This window comes from Onychomys torridus, chromosome 7 (genome assembly GCF_903995425.1).
Source record: "Onychomys torridus chromosome 7, mOncTor1.1, whole genome shotgun sequence".
NCBI lineage: Eukaryota > Metazoa > Chordata > Mammalia > Rodentia > Cricetidae > Onychomys > Onychomys torridus.
This window is the reverse complement of record NC_050449.1, coordinates 15,659,377-15,684,619: the sequence shown is the minus strand read 5'-3', so window position 1 is coordinate 15,684,619 and position 25,243 is coordinate 15,659,377. Positions and strand designations below refer to the sequence as shown.

General features: G+C 50.7%; 1 protein-coding gene across 2 annotated transcripts in view; it reads left to right on the top strand.

Moving 5' to 3' along the window:
• Positions 1-210: 210 nt before the first annotated feature.
• Olfm2 (olfactomedin 2) overlaps positions 211-25,243 on the top strand; it is an 81,445-nt gene continuing 56,412 nt past the window's right edge. Inside the window, exon 1 of one of the 2 annotated variants that reach the window (XM_036193508.1) lies at positions 211-337. In XM_036193508.1, the coding sequence (XP_036049401.1) occupies positions 269-337 (69 nt within the window). In that variant the 5' untranslated portion in view covers positions 211-268. Of the gene's footprint in view, positions 338-21,245; positions 21,744-25,243 lie in introns of those variants that run through there. The other variant, XM_036193507.1, reaches the window with a different exon arrangement.

The following is a 25,243-nucleotide window of genomic DNA, read 5'->3' as shown; positions in this document are numbered from 1 at the left end:
GCACCCATGTCAGCTCCTCACCTGCTGGCAGGGGCCCCACTCTGCGGGGCTGTCGCCGAGCCGGGCTGGGGGCGGGGCTGGGGGCGGGGCTGGGGCGGAGCCCGCGACAAAGGCTGGGCGCGGGGCGGGGGTGGGGTGGAATCCCGGCCGCGGGCTAGGCGGGGTGGAGGCGCTCGGGTCGCCCGGGCGGGCGGGCGGGCCGGCGGGCGGGGTCGCGCCTGGCGGCGGGTCCCCATTCCCCAGGCGCCTGTCGGGTGGGGGGCGCGTCATGTGGCCGCTCACGGTCCCGCGGCTGTCGCTGCTGCTGTGGCTGCTCTGCCCAGGCCTCGCCGGACAGGTAGGGGCCCCGCGGGCAGGTGCGGGCGCCGGGGAGCCCTGGAGGGGACGCGGGCTCGGAGGGATCCCGCGAACCAGAGCTTCGGGGTCCCACCAGCCTCCCCCTCCAAAAGCTGCAGGATGGCGAGGGGCTTATGGGGAAGGTCGCAGTAAAGGAGGGGCTGGAACATCCACCTCGTTCGGGGAAACCCTGGGGACACCCAATGCAACCTCAAGGTGGGGAGGTTGGGGAGACTCTAGTTTTGGGGTTCCAAACCCCTCGATGAACCACAGCTCACATCCCACCATCTGGCTGTGAGACTGGGGAGGGAAACTTCAGGGGGGCTTTGGGGTGTCGCCTGTCACTTGCCCATTATGGCTAGGGTGATTAAGCGTCTAAAGATCCCCCATCCATTGCCTGCACCCCTAGAGTGGGGAAGGGGGCGGGACTCACGTGGGAATGACTGACAGAGATGTGCTCCAGGTGCTTGCTGCTCACGGGTGCTGGGGAAACGTGTGTCTTTGTGTTGTGCCTGGGTGTGACCCCGGGGAGTTTGTGTGTGTGTCCAAATGTGAGTGAATTGGGGTGTGACTGGGAGAGGGAGCGTGTACGTGTGGGAGAGTGTGGGAGTGACAGTGGGGGCGGGGTGACCCGAGGGTGTGATGATAGGAGTTGTGGGTCTGTGACTGGCTGTGTGACCCAGCATGAGGACCTGTGAATCTCCTGTGTTCAGCTCCTGCTGGATGTCAATAATGACGGGGTGTGACAGTTGTCCTCATGGCTGTGCCCAGATGCCTGGGTTGTCCAAAACTCGAGTGACTGTCAGGTGTGTGGCCATGTGAGGGCACTCCATGCCTTTGGTTGAATACATCACTCTAAAACGGGGTGTTCAGGGTGACAAGCTGTGTGTGCAAACGTGACATCCAGGCCCTGTGCGTGGTGGCTCTGTGCATACTCCATTCCTGGTCTGGCAGAAGCAGGTGGCTCCTTGTGGTACCCCATCTTTTGGGCAAGCTAGGAGAGCTTTACAAAACGTGGAGGGTCCAAGCTTTCTTCTACTATTGAGAAATCTCCTTCCTCCTCCATCTTGGGGGTGGGAATACCCCAAGATCTCGTGTGTGTGTGTGTGTGTGTGTGTGTGTGTGTGTGTGTGTGTGTGTGTGTAGGGGGGAGTCAGGAGGAAGCTGGTATCAATAAAACTGTAACATAATAGCAAACGTTGGAGAAAGTCTGATGCTCAGGGTTGTATCACAAACCGCGGGAGCTAAGGGTCTTAACCCTCTGAGAGCCCTCATTGTGGATCCTATGCTGGCAGGGTTACCCCCATTTAAGAGATAGAGAAACCGAGGCACAGCAAAGTTAAGTCACTTGCTTGAGTCCAGACGGCTCAGGAGTAGCACAGAGAGGATGAACTGAGGCGAGTCTGTCCTGAACCTACACGCTTCCCGTTTGTTAAATAATCCACCCCACCGGTTTACCCTGCTTGGGAGACATGACTAGGCGGGGTTTCCGGGTAGGAACTCAGAATGAGAAGGATCTGGTCACCTTTCCCTTTTCTGATTAAGACAAGCGGGGAATGAGCTGTAATCACCCCTTCCTTACTGAGGGGTGCTGGCAGAGACGGAGGTTAGGGTCCATGTAGGATTTCCACCAGAAGAGGTGGGGTCTCCTGCTCTCGGCCCGTGGCAGCACAAACACGCAGGGTAGGCAAGGTGCCCCAGGTTGCACACAGTGGGCACTCAGGATTTGAGCTCAAAAGAAATACATACACCACGTGTGAAGAGAAAAAAAGAAAAAACCCACATACACTTGAAAAATAGCTGGAAAAAATGAGCCAGGAAGGAAGGCTTTAATTTCTGGGGGTGACTGAACCCCCTTAGGTTTCCAGTCCCAGGGCCAGTTTGCTGAGAGACCCCAAGACTGGAGGGAGGGGCTTGGGGCGGGGCTGATGGGGGTGGGGCTACTCAGAGGGAGAGGGCGGGGCCACATGTCAGAGCACGCTGGGGCTGAAGTGGGGAAATGGGAGTCCGGTCTCCAGGGGCAGCAGTCACTGGCTGCAGTGCTTGAGGTGGCCACTAGGGGGCACCTCATGATGGCTAAATAATAGCCTGTGGTTAATATGGCCTGGCTCCGTACGGGGAGAGAGAGGAAGGGAGAGGGGAGGGAAAGAGAGGAGGGAGAGGTGGGGCTCCGAGGGAGGCCACCTTGCCCTTCTTCTCAGATTTCTCCGTCTAGTCCCAGACCCTCCTCCCCAGTCCCAACGGAGCCTTTCTTAGAAATCATTTCCTCAGCCGTTCAATCACCAGATTTGATTAAACAGTGAAGCCCTGCCCTCCCGGAGCTGACCTTCAGGCGCAGCAGACAGATGAAACCACAAAAACGTATAAAACAGTGCCAAGAGTTGCATCCATGCATAATCCTGTGCAGATAGGGAAAATCACAAGTAGGAAGCTAAGCATGGTGGCCCACACCTGTAACCTGGGTGAGGACAATCAGAATTCAAGGTCAACCTTCACTACACTGTGAGTTCAAGGCCAGCCTGGCCTGCTGCCTACCTCCCTACACACACACACAGACACTCACACACACCACACACACACACACACACACACACACACACACACACACACACACACACATGGTAAAGGAGATTAGAGGATCTGGAGAGCCACTCAGCGGTCAGCAGCCCTTGGGGTCTGTTTGGGTTTCTGTCTTGCTTTAGCACTCTGACAGAAAGCTTAGAGGAGGGGGTTTCTTTGGCACTCAAGAAGGGGCCGTGGAGGAGCACTCCTTACTGGCTCACGCCCTGGCTCACACTCAGCCAGCTTTCTTATACAGCCCAGGTCCACCTGCCTAGAGATGCTGCTGCCCACACCTGGCTAGGCCTTCCGGTCAGTCAAGACCAACGCTCACAGGCATGGCCACAGACCAAGCTGATCTGGCCGATCCCTCTACTGAAGGTCCCTTTTCCTAAGTTCACAATAAAAAGTAGCCAGGATGCTGCTCTTGCAGAGGACTGGAGTCTGATTTCCAGCACCCACATGGAGCAGCTCATGGCCACCAGTAAGTCCTGCTCAGGGGATGCAACCCACTGTCTGACCCCAGAAATATGCACAGACACATACACATGAATTAAAAAATAAAAGTATCCCTCCCCCACCAAGACAGGGTTTCTCTGTGTAGCCCTGGCTCTCTTGGAACTCACTTTGTAGACCAGTCTGGCCTCGAACTCACAGTAATCCACCTGCCTTTTGCCTCCTGAGTGTTTGCCCCCATGCCCAGTACATAAAATTAAGTCTGAATCAAATGAGATGGGGGCAGGGAGGGACTCTCTGAGCTGGTGTGATCAGGAAGGTGTCTCTAAGAAGTGGAATTAGAGGTAACTTGGAGGCGGTGAGTGAGGAAGGCTTTCAGGTGAAGGGCATTCAAGGCGAGAGGAACAGCTAATATGCGCAAAGGCCCCGAGGGAGCAGTGTGGAGCCTGCTGTGGACCCAGCCGAGTGAGGGAAGATGAATTTGGGGTTGGGGGGGGGGCAAAGAAGCCCAGCCAGGCAGAACCACAGAGAAGCTGTGACCGTGAATGAGGAGGAGTTAGCGCTTGTCAGAGGCATTCCCGCCTGGCTAGAACTGGTCTCTTGTTCTAGGTCCTGGTCACTGTGGCGTGGTTCTGTGTGTGTGTGTGTGTGTGTGTGTGTGTGTGTGTGTGTGTACGCGCGCGCGTGTCGGCCAGAAGTCAAGCTGAGTGTCTTTGTCAATTGTTCTCCACCTTGTTTTAAAAATAGTTTTTAGATCTTATCTTTATTATGTTTCAGTTATTTTATGTTGTGGGCCCGTGCCTGTCACTGAGACTGTGTGGAAGAGCGTGGGGCTGGAGAGGTCTGTTCTGTCCTTTCACCTTGGTCAGACTCAGGGCTCAGTGCCTTTTCTTTCCTTTCCTTTTAAATGATTTATTTATTTATTTTATGTGCATTGATGTTTTGCCTGCCTGTATGTCTGTGTAAGGGTGTCAGAACCCTGGAACTGGAGTCACAGACAGTTGTGAGCCTCCATGTGGGTGCTAGGAATTGAACCCGGGTCCTCTGGAAGAGCAGCCAATGCTCTTAACCTTAGCTGAGCCATCTCTCCAGCCCCAAATTTTAATTTTTTTTAAAAAAAAGTAAGACAGGATTTCATTGTGTAGCCCTGGCTGTCCTGGAACTCACTCTGTAGCCCAGGCTGGCCTTGAACTCACAGAGATCCGCCTGCCTCTGCCTCCTGAGTGCTGGGATTAAAGGTGTGCACTGCCACTGCCCGGTTGCCTTAGTTTTTGAGTGCCTCTCCCTGGCCCTAGAGCTCCCACTGTGGCAGGCTGCCACTGAGCTGCAGCGCTCCTCTGTCTCTGCCTTCCAGTCGGGGTTACAGGCCTGTGCAGCTCTGCTTGTCATTTGTATGGTCCTGGGAATCTGACTTCGGGTCCCCATGCTTGTACCATAAACACTTCACCCCCCTGAGCCAGCTCTCCAGCCAGCCCATGATTCTTGAGTGGCCGAGAGCTGCCAGGGACCCAGGCAGCCCCGAAGCTGCCATCTCCTTGGCGAGTCAGCTTCTTCCTGACACCTGAGAAATCCCCCCTGAATCTAGCTTTGTTTTATTTTAGTTTTTGTTGAGACAAAGTTACATGTAGATCAGGATGGAACTCACTACATAGCCAAGGATGGCCTTGCACACCTGATCCTCCTGCTTCACCTCTCAAGTGCTGGGATGACAGGTGTGCACCCAACACCCACCTAAGCTCACCTAAGCTTACCTGAGCTTAGGACCAGTACTTTTCTGGGGTCCCCACAGGATGGGAATAACCAGTTCAGTTTAACCATGTGCCCCAGGGCCTTTGCACTTTCCATGCTCTTTCATATATCCGTAATGTTTTCCTCCAGGAACAATCATTTCAATGCCCTCTCCTCTACCTTTGCTTAAATCACTTCCTCTTAGAAGGATACCCTGAGCCAGTGGTGGTAGCGCACACCTTTAATCCCAGCACTTGGGACACAGGCAGGAGGATCTCTGTGAGTTTGAGGCCAGCCTGGTCTACAGAGTGAGTTCCAGGATGGAAACCCTGTCTCAAACCTCCCCCTCACCAAATAGGCTTCCCTGACCATCGTCTAAAATAATTTATTTGAGACCATTATGAAGTGGAACAAGCTACTTGAACCTAAACACTGCGGTGCCTCAGCAGCCAACCTGAAAACTGAGAGCTGCTGAGTAGCTAGAGGGAGGGCAACATACAGAGAGTGGAAACGCTGCACAAAGGGATGGTTTGTGCCCCAGAAAACATTTCCTCGCCTGCTAAGAAGAGCACACAATTGAAAATTTAAGGATCAAGTTGAGGGCTGGAGGTGTGTGGCCAGTTGACAAGACACTGGCCTACTTTATACGAAGCTCCAAGTTCCAATCCTCAGCATCACATAAAACTGAGTATGGCCGGGCTGTGGTGGTACACGCCTTTAATCCCAGCACTCGGGAGGCAGAGCCAGGTGGATCTCTGTGAGTTCGAGGACAGCCTGGTCTACATGAGCGAGATCCAGGACAGGCACCAAAACTACACAGAGAAACCCTGTCTCAAAAACCAAAAAGAAGAGGAAGAAGAAGAAGTAGAAGAAGAAGAAGAAGAAGAAGAAGAAGAAGAAGAAGAAGAAGAAGAAGAACTGAGTATGGTGTCAAATGCTTATAATTCTAGCACTTGGAAGATTGGAAGATGGAGGTGGGGGGTCAGGAGTTCAAAGTCATCCCCTACCATATAACAGAGTATTTGAGGGCAGCTTCAGCTACATGAGATTCCCACCCCCAGTTTGAAAACAAAAACAGATCAGGCTGGGGTGTAGCTCAGCATCCGAATGAATCCCTGGCTTCCATTCCAGCACCACATGAAATAGGTGTGGTGGTGCACACCCACAATCCCAACTCTCAGAATCACAGGCAGGAGATTGACACTAATTTGGGGGCAGCCTAAATTACAAAATGAGGCCCTGTCACAACAAAACAACCTATGTATGTTTCACACAGTTCTGGAATTTTCCATAGAATGTTTTCTGATTGCTGTTAACTGCAACTTCAGAAAGCAAACCCCTGGAGAAGTGGGGACCCCTGTGCCAAGGGAGGTGCCTGAAGTCGTGGGTGTCAAGCCGAGGCTGAAATCCCACGAAAGGATGCTGCCACTTAGAGTGGAGATGCTGAACGTGCTCAGGTTTTTCTAGGTGTTAACATCCCAGCTGGCTGGGGCGGAAAATCCGCTGCATGAAGAGCCTCCTGGGGCTGGGCCCGAAACTAAGGAGCTGGGGTGACACCTAGTGGTGGAATGCAGTTTGTGCAGGCCGTGAGGTTTTGTGTGTGTGTGTGTGTGTGTGTGTGTGCGCGCGCGCGCGTGTGTGTGTGTGCGTGTGTGTGTGTGTGTGTGTGTGTGCGCGCGCACAGGTGTACATACAAAGAACAGAAGTACCTCAACTAGGGCTTCTCAGAAGCACTCCAATTGTTTTTTGTTTTTGTTTTTAAATTTTAATCACATTTATTTATTTGGAGAGGGGAGAGTTCTTGGGCTGGTGCCCATGTGGAAATCAGAGCATGTGGAGGTCAGATGATAATTTTTACGAGTCAGTTCCCTCACTGTTTGGGTTCCAGGGATGGAACTCAGGTCTTTGGTTTGAGTTTGGCAGCAAGCCCATTTGGTCTCCAAACCTCACCAGCCTCACTTTTTTTTTCCTTTCTTTTTTTTTTAGCCTTTCCTGGATCTTGCTCTGTAGACCAGGCTGGCCTCGAACTCACAGAGATCCACCTGCCTCTGCCTCCCCAGTGCTGGGATTAAAGGCGTGTGCTACCATCTTGCCCAGCTTCTCACTTTGTTTTTTGAGAAAGAATCTCTCACTGGCCTGGAGCTCGCCAAGTATGGGCTGGCCAGCCAGTGAATCCAGGGGTGACACACTGTGCTCCACATTTAGAGAGCCAAGAATCCCTAGGGTGGCAGCCAGTCCTGTTACACTTCATCCATCCATGCCTCAGGCCAATCTCAGAGGAAGCAGGAAACAGCAGGTTGGTTCGAACCCAGATTTGATGAGGTGAGTTTCAAAAGTATATTCACCTCCACACCAGTAAACCCAGGTGTCTCCCGGTGCCTGATCCTTCACCCCTCACCGTGTGTGTGTGTGTGTGTGTGTGTGTGTGTGTGTGTGTGTGTGTGTACATGTTTGCATGTGTATGGCTGTGTGTCCATGTGAAGGCCAGAGGTTGGCATCTGGCTGTATGTCCATGTGAAGGCCAGAGGTTGGCATCTGGGGTCTTCCTAGGTCGCTCTCTGTTCTATATTACATCACAAGCCCTCCATGAACCTGGACCATGCTGATTCGGTTAGTGTAGCAGGCCAGCCAGCTCTGAGGATACCACTTCTATCTTATGAGTGCTGAGATTACAAGCAGACCACAGCCACCTGACATGTCCATGGGCCCTGGGGATCTGAACTCAGGTCCTCATGCTTGGGTGGCAAGCACTTTGCCCACTGAGCCATTTCCCCAGTTCCTATTTTGTTTTCCTTTTTAGAAAATGGCATTTATTTGTTTATTTTCCTGTGGGCATGTGTCTGTCTGACCATGGAGGTTAGAGGACAGTTTTCAGAAGTCAGTTCTCTTTTTCATCATGTGAGTGTCTATCAGGGACAGAACTCGGGTCCTCTTGGCAGCAATCCCCTTTATCTGCTAAGCCTTCTTGCCAGCCCCTTTACAATGATCTGTACTACTGGTTGTTCAGACCTACTTTGAAGACAGAACTATAAAATATCACTGCACAAAAATAAAGAAATCCAAAATCAGAGTCAGTTGAGGCCATATAACTCCTCATCGCTGAAGCCCAGAGCATTCTAGGTATCCTCCTCAAGAAAAGCACAGTAAATACACCAAGAGATGGACACCTTGTTTTCCTTGTTTCTCTGGTCCTTCCAGAGTAAGTCACCGAAGACATGGAGAGATGAGACACAGCTTGCTCTGGAGTGTGTGACAGTCCACAAGTAAAAGCTGATGTGAGCTGGGCATGGTGGTGCATGCCTTCATCCTAGCCTCTTGGAGGCTACAGCACAAACCTTGAAAGTTGAAGGCTGGCATAGACAACTTAGCAAAACTTGGTTTGAAAATATAATCAGAAGGGCTGGAGAGATGGCTCAGTGGTTAAGAGCACCAACTGCTCTTCCAGAGGTCCTGAGTTCAAGTCCCAGCAACGGCATGGTGGCTCACAACCACCTGTAATGAGATCTGGTGCCCTCTTCTGGCCTGCAAGGACACAGCAGACAGAGCATTGTATACATAATAAATAAACAAACAAATAAATAAATAAATAAATAAATAAACAAACAAATAAATAAATCTAAAAAGAAAGAAAGAAAGGGGTTGCGGATTTAGCTCAGTGGTAGAGCATTTGCCTAGCAAGCACAAGGCCCTGGGTTCGATCCTCAGCTCAAAAAAAAAAAAGAAAGAAAGAAAGAAAGAAAATATAATAAGAAGGGTCTAGGGGCATTGCTCAGCTGTGGAGCCCCTGCCTAGAAGCCCCCATGGAGGGGCTGGGGCATGGTTCAATGTCATTGTGTGCAGTGTATTGTATACAATACACAAGCATTGTATACAGAGGATCATTTCCCAAGCTGACATGAACTGGAAGCACAAAGGTTCCTATCAGGGACAGAACTCAGGTCCTCTTCGCAGCAACCTATCAGGGATGGGAACTCAGGTTGAGTATGGATGTGGAAAGAATGGTTGTGATCTGGCTTGAAAGACTGAATTCTAAGTTAAGGATTTCAGAATTTATCGAGTTGTTTGTGAGCAGACACAAGGACTGGAGAGACAGCTCAGTGGCTAAGAGCACTGGCTGTTCTTCCGTAGAACCCAGGTTCAGTTCCCAGCACCCACATGGCAGCTAAAAACCACCCATAACTACAGTTCCAGAGAAATTGATGTCCTTTTCTGACCTCCACAGGCACCAGGCACTCATAAGGTAAGCAGACATATATGCAGGCAAAATACCGATACACATAAAATAAATAAATCACACATGCGCACACACACACACACACACACACACACACACACACACACACACACAAAGATAAATTATCATAATACTCATCATGAGTTCAAGGCCATAACAAGACCTTGTCTCTCAAAATCAATACAAACAAAGCTCACCTTGGGTTGTGCAGATGGCTCAGTTGGTGGAGTGCTGACCTGGCACACCAAGCCCTGCACTCCATCTCCAGCACCACAGAGATGGTGTGACGTAGCACTCCTGTGGTATAAGCGTGAGGATGAGGAGTTCAAAGTCATATTTGGCTACATAGCAAGCTTGAGGGTATCTCGGGCTACATGAAACAATGGGGTTTTGTTTGTTTGTTTGTTTGCTTGCTTGTTTGCTTTTTTGAGACAGGGTTTCTCTGTGAATTTTTGGAGCCTGTCCTGGAACTCACTCTGTAGACCAGGCTGAACTCCTCCAACTCACAGAGTTCCACCTGCCTCTGCCTCCCAAGTGCTGGGATTAAATGCGTGCACCACCACCGCCCGGCTATGAAACAATATTTTAAAAAAGCAACCAACAGGAGCTAGAGAGATGGCTCAGAGGTTAAGAACACTGCTCTTCCAGAGGTCCTGAGTTCAATTCCCAGCAACCACATGGTGGCTCACAACCATCTGTAATGTGATCTGGTGCCCTCTTGTGGCGTGCAGACATATATGCAGGCAGAACACTGTATACATAATAAATAAATCTTGTTTAAAAGGAAAAAAAGGAAAAAGAAGCAACCAACAAAAAACACAGAAGTGTCAAAACTTGATTCCAAGTGCACCAAAAGTTCATCATTTCTAGTGAAATCCCAGACAACCTGGTTTAATCCTTGCTGGAAACTCTCACTCAGTATTCTGACTACAGAGGCTACCCCAAGTTGGCCTTGGAGATATGATTAAGTCCTATGGAGTAGATGAGTTTGTCCATGGGGAGTCTGGGACTCAGGGCACCAAGAGATGGCTCAGCAGTTAAGAGTGTTTGTTCCTCTTTCAGGGGACCCAAGTTTGGTTTCCAGCACTCACAGGGATAGCTCACAACTACTACCTATAATTACAGCTCTAGGGCATCTGACACCCCCTTCTGGCCCCGGTGGGCATTACATTCATATGTGCACATATTCATATGCATACACACACACACACACACACACACACACACACACACACACACACACACTTGTGCCTTTAATCCCAGCACTCCAGAGGCAGAGGCAGGCAGTTCTCTGTGAGTTCAAGGCCAGCCTGGTCTACAGAGAAAGTTCCAGAATAGCCTGGGCTGTTACACAGAGAAACTCTGTCTCAAAAATCAATCAATCAATCAATCAATCAATCAATTGTGACAATCTGTTATATATGACCAGAAGTGAGATGCTAGGTTATGTAGGAAATTCTGCTGAAGTTTTCCAATGTTGAGGAAATTTCTTGCAAGGCTGGGCATAGTGGCACATAATCCCAACACTCAGGAGATAGAGGCAGGTGGGTCTTTGTGAGCTGAAGGCCAGCCTGATCTACAAAGTGAATTCCACAACATCCAGGAGTACATAGAAAGACCCTATAGAAGAAGAAGAAGGAGAAGAAGAAGAAGAAGAAGAAGAAGAAGAAGAAGAAGAAGAAGAAGAAGAAGAGGAGGAGGAAGAAGAAGAACTGGCTGCTGTAAGCTGACCTCTGACCCCCATACTCCCACTGTAGCACGCATCAAATATTCTGGCAGATATGCAAATTAACCCTTCTATGAGTCAGACTCCACCTGTCACATTCTTTCGATTCCTGGTGCTGGGATGACAGGTTATGCACTACCACACCTGGTTTATGTGGTGCTGGGGAATGGATCCAGAGCTTCATGTTAGGAATGCTCTCTAGCCACAGAGTCAAATCCCCAGCCCTCTTTTTACTGTTTATTTTGGGACAGGTTCTCATTCTTGATCTTCTTGCCTCAGCCTCCTAAGCAGCAGAAGTTACAGACTTGTGCCACTGTTTGAGAAAACTTTACCTTTTCCAGTGTCTGCCTTATATTGCCACTGTGTGGCAGAAGTAGGTAGGAGAGAAAATGTTTGTTTTCACTCAGTTTCAGGGTATGTCCATCACAGCAGCAGCAGGGAAATCAATGTGACTAGAGTTTTAGGAGCTGGTTGCATTGACCCCACAGTCAGGGACAGAGAGTGAGGAATTCAATCTAGTGCTCATCTGGTTTCCTTTACTCTTGAGCTATTCAGGAAATGCTGTCTCCTAGGGAATGATGCTGCCCACAGTGAGCTGGGTCTTCTCATCCTAGTTAATATAATCAAGACAGTCTCTCACAGACATACCAATAGGCCAGCCTGAGCTAGATAGTCCCTCATTGAGATTTGCTCCCTAGGTGAACTAGACTGTACCAAGTTCACAGTCAAAACTGACCATCAAACCCCACCCGTGGAAACAAAGATAACTCTTCTATGTCTTCTTTCAAAACTTTACTGTTAGATGGATAATCCATCCAGAACTGGTTGATTATGTGTGTGTGTTAGTGTGGATGCATATGTGTGGGATGTGTGTGCACATTTGTGTAGCGGTCAGAAGTCAACCTTGAGTGTTATCCCTCAAGAGTCAGATACTTTATTTTTTGGAGATAATCTTTCTGACCCAGAGTTCACCAAGTAGGCTAGCCTGGCTGGCTAGTAAGCTGCAGGGATACTCCTGCCTGGGATACAGGCATGTACCAGCATACTTGGGTTTTTTTTCTTCTTTAAAAACTATCTTTTATTTATTTTCTGACAATTTCATACGTGTATGCAACATATCTTGTTCATGCCCACTCCCAACGACTCTGTCCCACTTTCCCCCAATACCCCCCAACACATTTCCTTCCACCTCTATGTTCTTTCCTATTTTTTTAAACCCATAGACACTGGTCAGTGCTTCCTGTTGATCTCGTTTGGGTCCTGTGTAGGTGACCATAGGAAGTTTGTGACTGCAATAGCGTGGCATGTCAGAGGCCAGCGTGCCACAGCGTGCCACAGCGTGTCACAGCATTCCTCCCCATCCTCTGGCCTCTACAGTCCTCATGCCTCCTCGCCTGGGATGACCCCCAGGTCCTGGGTCTGGGGGCTGGATGGGGCGGTTTGATACAGATGTCCCATTTAGTGCTGACACTCAACAGTGACTATGTTCGGCACTTTGCAGTTATGAGTCTGCATTAACTGCTGCACACTGCAGAGAGATGCAGACAGCAGCAGTGACCTATGGGTAGAAGGGAAATACTTAGAAGGCCGTTTGACAACTTGCCCGTTAAGCAAAACAACAGGGGTAGGTGGCCCCCTAGGGGCTCTGACCTCACAAGCCATGGGCCTCTGATGAGGTTTACACAACTCAGTAGAGGTTCCCTTCTGTGGAGTAGGCCTCAAATCCAGCAGATAGTGGCTGGTTACTCCCATTATCATCCTTCCACTACTGCCTAGCAGGCTGGTGGGATTTAGCAAGACTGTCAATGTTTTTTTGTGGTTTGTTTGTTTGTTTGTTTTTAATGTGAGTTCTAGGGATCCAACTCAGGTCCTCATGCCCTAACCTATCTTCTCAGATCACAGAGGGTTGATTTTTGTATATAACATGAGGTAGTGTCCACTTCTACTCTTCCCCACTAAGAATCAGTTCAAGGGGCTGGAGAGATGGCTCAGAGGTTAAGAGCACAGACTGCTCTTCCAGAGGTCCTGAGTTCAATTCCCAGCAACCACATGGTGGCTCACAACCATCTGTAATGAGATCTGGTGCCCTCTTCTGGTGTGCAGGACACATGCAGAACACTGTATACATAATAAAAAATATTAAAAAAAAAAAAAAAAAAAGAATCAGTTCAAATGAATCAGCCCCGAATAGACTCTGAGGCTGAATGCTGGGTGATTTTGGGAAAGTTTCTCAGCACCTCTGTGCTTCTACCTCAAGTTTTTCTTGTTTATTTAATCTGCTGTTCTGGATATTGAACACAGAGTGCATGCTGGGAAAGCACTCTACCACTGTATAAAATGGGGTTTAGAGCTGTGTGTAGTAGCGTATGCCTTTAGTTCCAGCACTTGGGAGGCAGAGGCAGGCAGATCTCTGTGAATTCGAGGGGAGCCTGGTCTCCATAGAGAGTTCTAACCTCATCAGAATGACACAGTGAGACCCTGACTCCAAAAGGGGTGGGGTGAGGGGATAGGTCAGTCAGTGTTTGTCATGCAAGCATCAAGACCTGAGTTTGGACTCTGAGAACACACATGAAAAGCCAGGTGCCACTGTGTGCACTGTATCCTAGTGGATGTAGAGGCAAAGGGATCTGTGGGGCCTCTGACAGCCAGCACAGCCAAATTGATGAGCTCTACATTCAGTGAGGAACCCTCTGTCAAACCATAAGTGGAGCTGAGCAGTGGTGGTGCACACATTTAATCCCAGCACTCGGGAGGCAGAGGCAGGTGGATCTCTGTGAGTCCGAGGCCAGCCTGGTCTCCAAAGTGAGTTCCAGGACAGCCAGGGCTACACAGTGAAACTCTGTCTCAAAAACAAAAATGAAACTAAAAAACACAAGTTGGGACCCCTAGAGGAAGACACCTGGCCTACCTACTTGAGCAAGTGTACATGTGCACCCACACTCATGAATGTACAGACAAGGCATGCACACACTTAAGAGCTGGCTTTGGTGTCATGAGGAAAAGGACTGTGGAGGAAGGAGAAGGCTTGAGCCATAAGCTCTAGTTTCTGTGGGTCTGTCAGGGCCACGCCTAGGATGTGGGGTGAAGCCAGAATTCGGTGGTGTGTGTGTATTAAAGGAACAGAACTGATAGAGTGAATATATGTGTATGTATACTCATTTATTTCTTTAGAAATATTGGAGATTTATCAGAGTGGCTTACAGGCTGTGGTCCAGCTAGTCCAACGATGGCTGTCTACCACTGGAAAATACAAGAAGCCAGTTGCTCTTCAGTCCACAAGGCTGGATGTCTCAGCTGGTCTTCAGTATATGCTGGAATCCCAAAGAAGTAGGCTCTAGTGCCAGTGAAGGAATGGACTTGCCAGGGAGAGTGAGGACAAGCGGGCAGAGAGAGTAATCTTCCTTCCTTCTTCCCTGTCCTTTATGGAGGCTGCCACCAGAAGGCGTGGCCCAGATTCGAGGTGGAGCTTCCTACCTCAAAAGATCTGGATTTAAGGTGTATGAAGGGGCTGGAGAGATGGCTCAGAGGTTAAGAACACTGGCTGTTCTTCTAGAGGTCCTGAGTTCAATTCCCAGCACCCACATGGTGGCTCACAACCATCAGTAATAAGATCTGGCTCCCTCTTCTGGCCTGCAGGGATACATGCAAACAGAACACTGTATACATAATATCTAAAAAAAAAAAAAAAAAAAAAGGTGTATTAAGGAAAAAAAAAAATCTATCACAGGTGTGTAGAGGGAAGTTTCTCTGTGTCCTGCCCAGCCCCTCGGTCGGGACAACTCTCTCCTACCCATGTTCCCACAGCTGCTTATAAAATAATTTCACAGAGGTTCGTATTAATTACAAACTGTATGGCCTGTGGCTTCAGCTTCTTGCTAGCTAGCTCTTTCATCTTAAATTAACCCATTCCTATTAATCTATGTGTGGCCATGTGGCCGTGACTTACCACAGCCTGGTCACTTGTTGCTCCTTCAGCAGCAGCCCGGCGTCTCCCCCAACTCCGCCCTTCTCTCCGGATCTCTGCTTGGATTTCCCGCCTGACTGTAAGCATTCTTGCCATAGGCCAAAGCAGCTTTATTTATTTTCCAATGGGAGCCACACATATTCACAGCATACAGAAAGACATCTCAGCACAGGTGTACCCAGCCTCTTGGATTTTAGTTAATTCCAGGTGTAGTCAAGTTAACAACCAAAGACAGCCATCACAGTGTGTAAGGGCGGGAATATTTGTTAGGTTGAGCGGCACTCATGAGGCTTCATTCTAGCATTCAGATGTAGAGGCAGAAGGATTGTTGCAAGTTCAAAGCCAGTGCGGGCTTCATGGCCAGCTCCAGGAGGGCAAGACTTCACAGCGAACCCTTGTAAAATCAGACTGGGATGTAGCTCAGCTGGCAGAGTGCTTGCCTAGCATGCACAAAGCCCTGGGTTCCATCCCCAGCACTGAATAAATTGGAGGTGGGGGTGGGGGTGGTGTGCAGCCCTGTTATCCCCCAACTCAGGAGGTGGAGGCAGGAAGATCAGGAGTTCCAGGTCAACCTTCCTTGGCTGCATAGTGATTTCAAGGCCTGGGTTATGAGACTCTGTCTAAAAAATAAAATACAAATAAAGTTGTTTCCTGCAGATGTGGCTTACATACCCTGAGTAGCCTGCCTGTGGACCAGCCTCCATCCAGCCTCTGCCACCTGCTAACAACCCTCACCCCCCCCCCCTTTTTTTCCTCGGCACCAGGGATTCCTAGTCTGTCTTTCCTGCCTCTGTTGATTTGCCTTTTTCTGGGCATTTTATATAAGTGGGATCATAAACTCTGTGGTCTTTCTCTCCAGCTTCTTTTTCCTTAGGAAAATCCTGCCATGGTCCAAGGCATTGATAGCGCCTCATCTGTGGGCTGCAAGTCTGTTAGATGTGTGTCTGGTCTGATTGCCCACTTGCCAGGTAGCGGACAGCTGGTTTATTCAGGATTGGAAAACCCACTGCTATGAACGTCTCATGTGTGTCTTTCTGTGAATTCACCTTTTGATTCCTCTGGGGTAGACGGATCCTTGAGTTTTCTGATAACTCCTGCTTAGCTTTCTCAGAGTTACCAAGCTGTAGCTCAAACAGTGGCAACACTTTGTATTCCTAGTAGCAGAGGTAGGGGTACCAGATATGGGACCCTCCCTGATGCTTAATACTCTATTTTTAGTCAGGGTCTCCAATTCCCTATAGAGCTGCACTATGTAGCTGAGGCTGGTCTTGAACTCTTAATTCTCCTGCCTCTATCTTCCAAGTGCTGGGATTATAGGTATGTTCCATACCTGGTTTATGCAACACAGGGCATGGAACCCAGGGCTTCATCCATACAGGGGCACACTCTACCAACAGAGACAGACCAGCTCTGATACTGTGTTTGTGTGTGTGTGTGTGTGTGTGTGTGTGTGTGTGTGTGTGTGTGTGCATGTGCGCGTGTGCGCATAGGTACACATGTATGTGGCGGTCACAGGTTGATTTTGGGTGTCTTCCTCAATCACTTCTCTATTTCATTACTATTTTTTGAGACAGTCTCTCACTAAACCTGAAACTCACTGATCCAGCTAGGCTGCCTGGAGAGCCCCCAGGGTCTCTATACCCCACCCCCCAAGGCAGAGATTACAGGCATGGGCCACCACACCAGGTTTGCACATGGGTTCTGGGAATCTGAACCTTATGGACTGAGCCATCTCCCCAGCCTCTCACACACTCTTTTTAAAAAGTATTTATTTTTATGTATATGTGCCTGATTGAACAAAAGTATACCACATATGTACAGGAACCCTGAGAGTCCAGAAAAGGCATTGGATCCCATGGTACTGGAGTTATAGACTGTTGAGAGCTGACATGTGGGTGCTGGAACTGAACCCAGGTCCTCCAGGAGAGTAGCCAGTGCTCTGCCGAGCCAGCTCTCTAGCCCCCTCTGATACTTTTAATTGTAGTGGGTAGCACGAGTTGTTTGCCTCATGAAATACACAGACAGAGAGTCTGAGAAACAGGCAGATGTTGAGGCGTGAACTCTCGGTGGAGATTCCGACCACAAATAAGCCTTGGTCAGAGATACACTTGGTCAACCAGTTAAGAGCAATTTCTTACACACACTGCCATTCCAACTCCTAGAGGTGAAGCTAGAGTTCAAGGTCACCCCTGCCTATACAGGGCAGCCTGGGCTACATTAGACCCTGTCCTCCCATAGGGGATGGGGGCTGGAGATGTAGCTCAGTGGTAGGGTGTTTGCCTAGCATGCTTGAGACATTGGACTTGATCCTCAGCACTGAAGAAAAATATCTGATAAAGAAGTACTTCAACAAGGTAAAGGCAGATGGTGCTAAGGGCTCTCTGACTTTAGAGGAGGTGGCCAAGGAAATTTCTTCAGGTAATATTCAGCCATATTGGAGCTAGGGGTATGAATCCAAGACAGAATGTGTGCTTAGCATGTATGAGGCCCTGAGTTCCATCCCCAGCACAGAAAACAAGCAAACACAACCAAAAATAAATTATAATGATAAATAAAATTAAAAATAAATAAAACAAAAATGACATTCAGGGCTGGGGAAATGGCTTGCATGAAGACCTGAGTTGAGAAGTCCAGGGTCCACTTTAATGCTGGGCAGGCGACCCAGACATCTGGGAGGCAGAGATAAGGAGCTGGCTGCATGTCTAGATTGGCAAGTTCTTAGTTTGACTGACAGGCCCTGACTCAATTAGCAAAAAGATACCTGATATTGACGTCAGATATGTACATCTGATATGAGATGAGGGTATCCCCTATGAGAAACACCCCTCCCCCACAGCCCCTGAGATGGCTCTGCAGTTAAAGGCTTTGCTGAACAACCATGAGGGTGTTTGGATCCCATTACTTGGGTAACAGGTCACACAGAGTCACACTCATGCCTGGGACTGAACCTCTCAGGGGACACAGACGCAGAAGGAACATGGGGCTCTCTGGTTTCCAGTTAGCCAAACTTGAGCCCAGGTTCAGGTAGGGACTGTGCCTCAAAGGAAGAGATGGAGAGCCATACGGAACAGCTGATGCCCTCTCCTGGCCTCCACACATGTGCTAGGACCCACTAGGCAGAAGAGAGAACAATGTCCCACAAGTCGTTCCTGTGTCTCACCACATCTACAAACAAACAATAAGTAAATGTAATAAGAAATTTTGAAAAAGAAAAAGAAAAAAAGCCCCACACCACTCCAAGCAGAAAGAAAGGGAAGCCGTATCCCCCCTTCTCCCACCTTCCCACTTCCCAGTCTCTACCTGCTCCTTCCCAAGGCTTGTGCTGGACAGGAAGCCAGTGGGCAAAGTCCTAGGAAATGTCATTTTCTGGAGGACAGGGCATGTTGCTTACCCCCACCATGGCAGAGACTTAAGAGAAGGGCATGAACAGGCCAACGGGATCTCCGCAGGAAAATGTTGTCAGCTATCAAGGACAGCAAGTGCAAAGGTCCTGAGACAGGAGAAAGGTTCAATGAGTCAAATAAACACGCAGAAACAGGTAGTAGGGAAGGTGGAAAGATCTAGACATGGAGAAAGCAGAGAGGCAGGGACAGAGCGAGGAAACGTTAAGGTGTTTCGAGAAGGGAATGAGTATGGAGACTGGAAGGTTACTAAATTACGTTTATTTTGTGTGTGTGGGCGCGTGCTATGGCAAGCATGTGAAGGTGGGGTGACAGTTTGAGGGTGTCTGCTTCCTCCTTCTACCACATGGGGCCTGTGATCAAACCCGGGATTTCAGGTTTAGTGTCTTTACCCAGTGGGCAGTCTTGCCAGCCCAGGACATCTTTAGTTAGAGGGGAGCTTGAGAGGCATGGAGGATTGGGAAGAGGAGTGTTCTCTAAGTGCTCAGTCCTGTTTCCTAGCACCCAAGGTGAGGAGGTGAGGAAGTGTGTCATTCCCTAAGCCAGGAGGCCCACCGCAGCCAGGTGACCTTAGGTTCCTCCCCTGCTTGACTAAATGGCTCATTCCCGCTCTAGTCGGCTCTGCGAGCCCCAGGTCCTTTGCACTGAGGTTTCCCCACCTTGGAAAATCTTCTCCTGGTACTGAAATGGCTCTACCCTTCGCCTTCTGGTGTGGCTTAACTGTTACCTTCCCTAGTCACTGTGTTTAAAGGTGTGCTCGTGTGCGGGGACATGACTCAGTCCTAGAATACACACTGTCCAAGAACAAGTTCAGATCCCCAACAGCTAAATCAAAAGTCGGATAGGGCATGCCTGCCCTCCACTGCTGGGGAAGCTGAGACAGGGGGCGCTCTGCGGCTCCTAGACTGGCCAGCTTAGCTGAATCAGGGATCTTCAAGTTCAGGGAGAGACTTTATCAAAAAAATAAGGCGGAAGCCGGGTGTGCCTTTAGTCCCTGCATCCCAGAGACAGCGGGAGCTCTGTGAGTTCCAAGCCAGCCAGGGCTACACAGTGAGACTGTGTCTCAAAACTAACTAAATAAATAAAAAGACTAAATTAAATAAATAATTGATAAAACCGGGCAGAGAGGCACTGAAGAAGACATTCCATATATACCTCGGGCCTCTACACACACGTCTCCACCCACTTCCTTTTGATACCTATTTGCACTTCATTTTCTTCCTTTCTTTTTTAAAAATTTATTTATTTTTTATTTGCATTGATATTTTGCCTGCATGTGTGTCTGTGTGAGGGTGTCAGATCTTGGAGTTAGAGATTGTGAGCTGCCATGTGGGTGCTGGGAGTTGAACCCCGTTCCTCTGGAAGGGCAGTTAGTGCTCTTACCCACTGAGCCATCTCTCCAGCCCTCTTCCTTTATTTCTTATGCCCCTTAAATTTCTTTTTGCAGGTATTTAATGTGCTAACGGGGTGGGGTGGGTGGGGTGGGTGGCTACGTGGCCACCGCCTTCTAGTGGAGGTCGAAGGACATCTTGGGGCAGTCGGTCGCTTCCACTGAGTGGCTCTTACAGATCCAACTCAGGTTGCCAGGCTTTGTGGAAAGCACTTTACCCACGGAGCCATCGCTCCCCTCACCCTTTTTGGTGGTGGTGGGGATGGAGCCCGGGGTTCAGACCTGTTAGGCAAGCCTCTGTCACTGAGCCAGGCCTTCCCCAAGTCGGGGCTGTCTCCTAATGCAGTGTTCATGGGCTTTGGTCTGTAGTTGAGCCGCAGGCCACCTCCAGCCTGACTCACTACACATACCTGACTCACGAGGTCCCCAGGACCACTTTACAGATGTGGAAACAGACAGACCGGCGTGGGCTTCGCTGGACATCGCCTAGGAGCAGAACTTGTTTCTCAGTGAGGTCGAGACAGTTCGGGACCCCCGGCACCCCGAGGTGGGGCGCTTCCGGCTCCGCTAGCGGCCGGCGCGGTAAAGGCCTGAGTCATCGCCGCCTCCAGACGGCGGCGGCGGCCGGCCGAGGGCGACGGCGGCCTCGGCGGGAGGTGATGCGGGGACGCCAGGAGGGGGCGTGAGTGCAAAGCCGGGGAAAGGCGACCGCGCGGGCGCTCCTCGCCCACCCCGCCGCCCGCTGCGCTTTCCAGCCTCCCTCCCTCCCCAGGGGACCGGCCCAGAGCAGGTTCCTGGGTGCTGGAGGAGCCAGGTGTCTAAGTTCCCCACCTCCGCCCCAAGTTCAAGTAGTGAGTCAAACCCTGCGTTGGGACTTGACTGCGAAAAGAACTGTCTGGGTCGGCGGCAGTCCCGAGCCGCACCGCCGCCCTCGCCTGAGCAGGGAAACCCTCCTACTGCCCAAGTGACCCGCACTCCAGAGTCCGTGCCCGTCGCTCTGGGCTTCCCTGGTCCCGGACTCACGGGGATCCCCTTCAGATGGTCTGGGACCAGGGAAGCCAGGAGAAAAGAGTCCCCGGCGCTCGGGAGAGCACCAAAGCCCGGCCCGCACTGCTCTCTGTGCGCGTCGCGGGCTCGGGACCCGGCTCCGCACCGACCGAGCAGGTGGGTGGAGACACCCGACTTCCACCCCGTGTCAGCGTTGGGAGGGAGGTGTGCGGTGGGTTCTTTCTGCTGAAACATAGCGGTCTGGGGGAGGGAGTGTTGCATGCAGGGGAGCCTGGGGATCGTCACCGGGGTACAGAGGGGACTACAGCGAAGATGGGGGGGGGGGATGTGTGTGGCTGGGGGGCGGGGCTGGGGATGCCGCGGCGGCGGCGGGGGAGGGGCGAGGGTGTCGCTGAAAGGGGATGTCCCCACTTCTGCAGGTGGGGGAAGGTCCGCCAGCAGCTCTGCGGGGAAGCGGGGGGCCGGGTGGTGCACCCCTATCCTCCCCCCAGCCCCGCTGGCTCCAGGGCCGGAGCCGTGACGTCACGGCGGCTGGAAGTGCCCGGCGGTGGCGCGGGAGGGGGTGGCCGAGCCGGCGCCTTATAAAGCTGAGCCCGCCAGGCGCGCAGAGCCGCAGCCGCGCGTCCCCGGTGTCACCCCATCCCCATCCCGCGGGCCACCGCCCCCTTGGACCTGGTCATCTTGCTACCGCGGCCCTCTATCCCCACCCCCCGTGGGGTGGGTAAGCGACAGCTTGAGTGCCGAGCAAAAGGGAAAGAACACCTGCTTTTTGGGGTGCTGGCGCGGGGCATGAGGCGAGGGGCGCGATGTCGGTGCCGCTGCTCAAGATCGGGGCGGTGCTGAGCACCATGGCCATGGTCACTAACTGGATGTCGCAGACGCTGCCCTCACTCGTGGGACTCAACAGCACAGTGTCCCGCGCGGGCTCCTCGGAGAAAATCGTGAGTGGCCACTCGGGCTGGGGGGCGCTCCGGAGGGGGGGCGTGGTGCCCGTAGCCCCCGCAGCAGCTCCTTGGAAAGGAACCCCCACAGCTCCAAAGTGACAGAATCCCGGGTAGAGGCAGGGATTTCTTCTCTGGGGGACGTGATCTCTTGGGGGTACCCGGCTGGACCCCGAGGCACAAGGGAGCCTCGTTCCCCGCATAGCTCTGGGTTTGATGGTTGCATTTGCTGGGCTAGCGACCTCTCTGAAGGGACCCGTGAGTGCCACCGGGGTACAAGCTGGCTCAAGCCCCAGGCGGAGGCGGCAGGGCTGCGGAATTGAACCAGATCCCGGCAGAGTGGGGCGGAGCTGGGCGGTTTTGGGGGAGCCAGGAGGGTGTTCTGCTGTGTTGGAGTGGGTAGGGGACACCTCCGAGTCTCCTTATATCTTCAGCCTCTGGGACTCCGCTTGATTGTGTCTAAGTGTCACTGAGTGATGCTCTCTCCTTTCCCTGCTATTTCTGTCTTTCTGACTTAGTGTCCCTCTTGTTTTTTTTTTTTCCGGGCTCTCTGTCTTCTGCACCTGGTACCAGCATTTCCCTTCCTATGATCTGTCTCCTGGAGGACTGAATATTGATCTCCCTAACTCCTCACCCTGGGAGTTAAGAGCCAGGCTCAGACTGGGGCAGAACTCATTAGTCTCCCTTCTGTTTTATCCCCGGGCTTCTCCTCCTGGTAGCTTCCTGCTGGGGGAGGGCACGCTTAGTTCTATTCCTCCCGGTGGCTCTGTGCTGGTGACCGCGAGGGATGCTCTTCCATTGAAAACTTCCCTCATGCCCCGCTCCCCGTCCCTGTGGGAGCCTCTCTGATCTGTAGTCTGTTTGCAGGACTCTCCTCAGTTCCACCCATCCATCTCTCTCTCCTTCCTTGTATGTTGTTACAACCTCACCGGTCCCCTTGGCATCCACAATAACCTCTCCTCTCCCCACCAAAAAAGGACTTTGCTCCCAAAAGCTGCAGCTGTGGGATGTGAGGGAGTGAGGGTGTGGCCAACCCCGGGCCAGGGCACATATGGTACTTGACACGGAAGCTAGCTTTCAGCCCAGGTCTTCAGACTTGCACCCCTTTGCAACATGGTGTCTTTTCCTCTGTCTGTGGCAGCAAGTGTGATCGTATGGGTATGTCTTGGTGTATCTGTCTGCCTCTGTGGTTTGGGGGTTTGGAGGGGGCCGTGAAGAGAAACTTCAGTGTGTCTCAGACATAAGGGTGCAGATGTGTTCTCCCAAGGGTGGGTGTGTCCCTGTGTGATTGCTTTTGGATGGACATGTATCTGTCAGTGTGTCTGCGGTTGTGTGTCCCTGACTAGGGTGTGGGTGTGTTATCTGACATGAGTTTGTATGCACAGCTTTCTGACTGTTGTCATCAGAAGGGGGACAGTGATGGTGTCGTTGAAATATAAACCAAATTCACCTTTCCATCCGAGTGGGAGTCTGTGTGAGAGTGTCTGTGTGTACAAGGACATGTGCACGGTGTGTAAGAATGTCTTTGAGTTATGATTTTCGTTTATGTCTAGTACATTTAGTGTGTGTGTGTGTGTGCGTGCAAGCATACCATCGTGCACATGCGGAGGTCAGAGAACAACTTGCAGGAGTCAGTTCTCTCCTTCCACCATCTGGGTCCTAGGGATCAAACTCAGGTCACCAGACTTGGTGGCAAGTGAATTAACCCAGCCTTGAGTTGTGATTCCGTGTGTCTATACATTAAATTTTTGTATGCTTATATTTATATAGACATGTTTGTGGATGCTTGGCTGGTTGGTATGCATGTGTGTTGCTCTTTGTGTATTGTGTTTCTGTAAGTGTATTTGTGAACCCAGACAGACCTGTCCCTTGGAGCTAACAGCACCTTGGTGTGGAACTCCCCCTAGTCTATCTGCCTCAGCCCCCAGTTCTCTCATCCTCACTCAGCCCTTTCTCAGCCTGTTCTGCAGTCTTTCCATGGCTTCCCAAAGTGCTCTGCAGGGGGAACTGCTGAAGGGGTTAGGGCGATGCCTGGAAGGTGACCATGACGTGAGGGTGCTCAACGAGGGTCTTGGAGCTGGGAGACTCCTAACTACTGTAATCCCAGCAATTGGGAGGGTGAGGCAGGAGAGTAGCTACAAGTTTCGGGTCAGCCAGGCCATAGTGTGTCTCTTTCTCAAAAAGGGAGGAGATGAAGGACTGGAGGGTTAACTTAGCATTAAGAGCACTGGCTGCTCTTGCAGAAGACCCAAGTTCAGTTCTCAACCCCCATAATGGTGGCTCACAACTGTCTGAAATTCCAATTCCAAGGCCACCAATGGCTGCTTCTGGGCCCTGAAGTCACTAGATGTGTGGTGCACAGACATTCATGTAGACAAACATCCATACACATACAAAAATGAAAGAAGAGAAAAAAAGTTTTTTTGGTCTATGTAGAATCTAGATTACTCCAACTTGTTCTCCAACTCTGGCCAAAGCCAGCAGCATCCCAAGCTATTGCCACTGAGAAAGTCAGTGATAGGTCAGTCCTGTCTCACCAAACTGTGGGCAACAGAGACTTCTTCAGATCCCCATCCATCCATCCATCCATCCATCCATCCATCCATCCATTCATCCATCATTCTAGCCACTCATCTTCCCTTCTATCTTTCTGTTCACCCATTCATACACCCTTCCATCCATCTTTCCTTCTATTTATACATCCAGCTAGCTATCCTGCCATCTTTCCTTCCATCCACCCAGACAACCATCTATCCTTCTTTCTACCTACCCTTCCTTTCTTTCATCCAGTGGTCCATTTACTCATCTTTCCATCCATCCCTTCATCATCTCTATTCATCCATCCATTATCCTGGCATGGATTCATCCTTCCTTCCATACACACACACACACACACACACACACACACACACACACACACACATATCCATGCATTCACCAATCATTCTTTCCATCCATTATCCACCATCCAACCATCTGTCAACCTACTACCCACAAATCTGTACTTCCAACATCCATATCTCTATCCATCGATTAATTCATCCCCCTAGACATTTAATTTAACAAGACTACCAATTGCCTCTTCTGTGCCAAGTATGTATACACTGAAACAAACCTTCCTGCCCTGGGTCTTTCAGAACAGATGCTCTGTCAGTGGTAGGATTTTGAGTTGGATATGTGTGAATTTTAATTCTGGCCCTGTAACTTAACAAACCATGTGACTTTGGGGGAAATCATTGGATCTTTCTAAATACCAATTTCCTTATTAGGTAAGGAGACTTCAGAGTCTCTATTAGACAGTAAGACCCGTGAAGGGCTGGAGTTGAAGATCAGTGTAGAGTGCTTGCCTGGTACTCAGCTTGTGTTCAATCCCAACACCACAAAGACAGCCACCAGCACCTACAAGGAAGCACCCTTTTGCTCATTGCTCCAGCCTAAGGCCTGATGGAGCAGATTGGCAATATTTGCCATGCAGCGGAATCTGTAATCACATCTGAAAT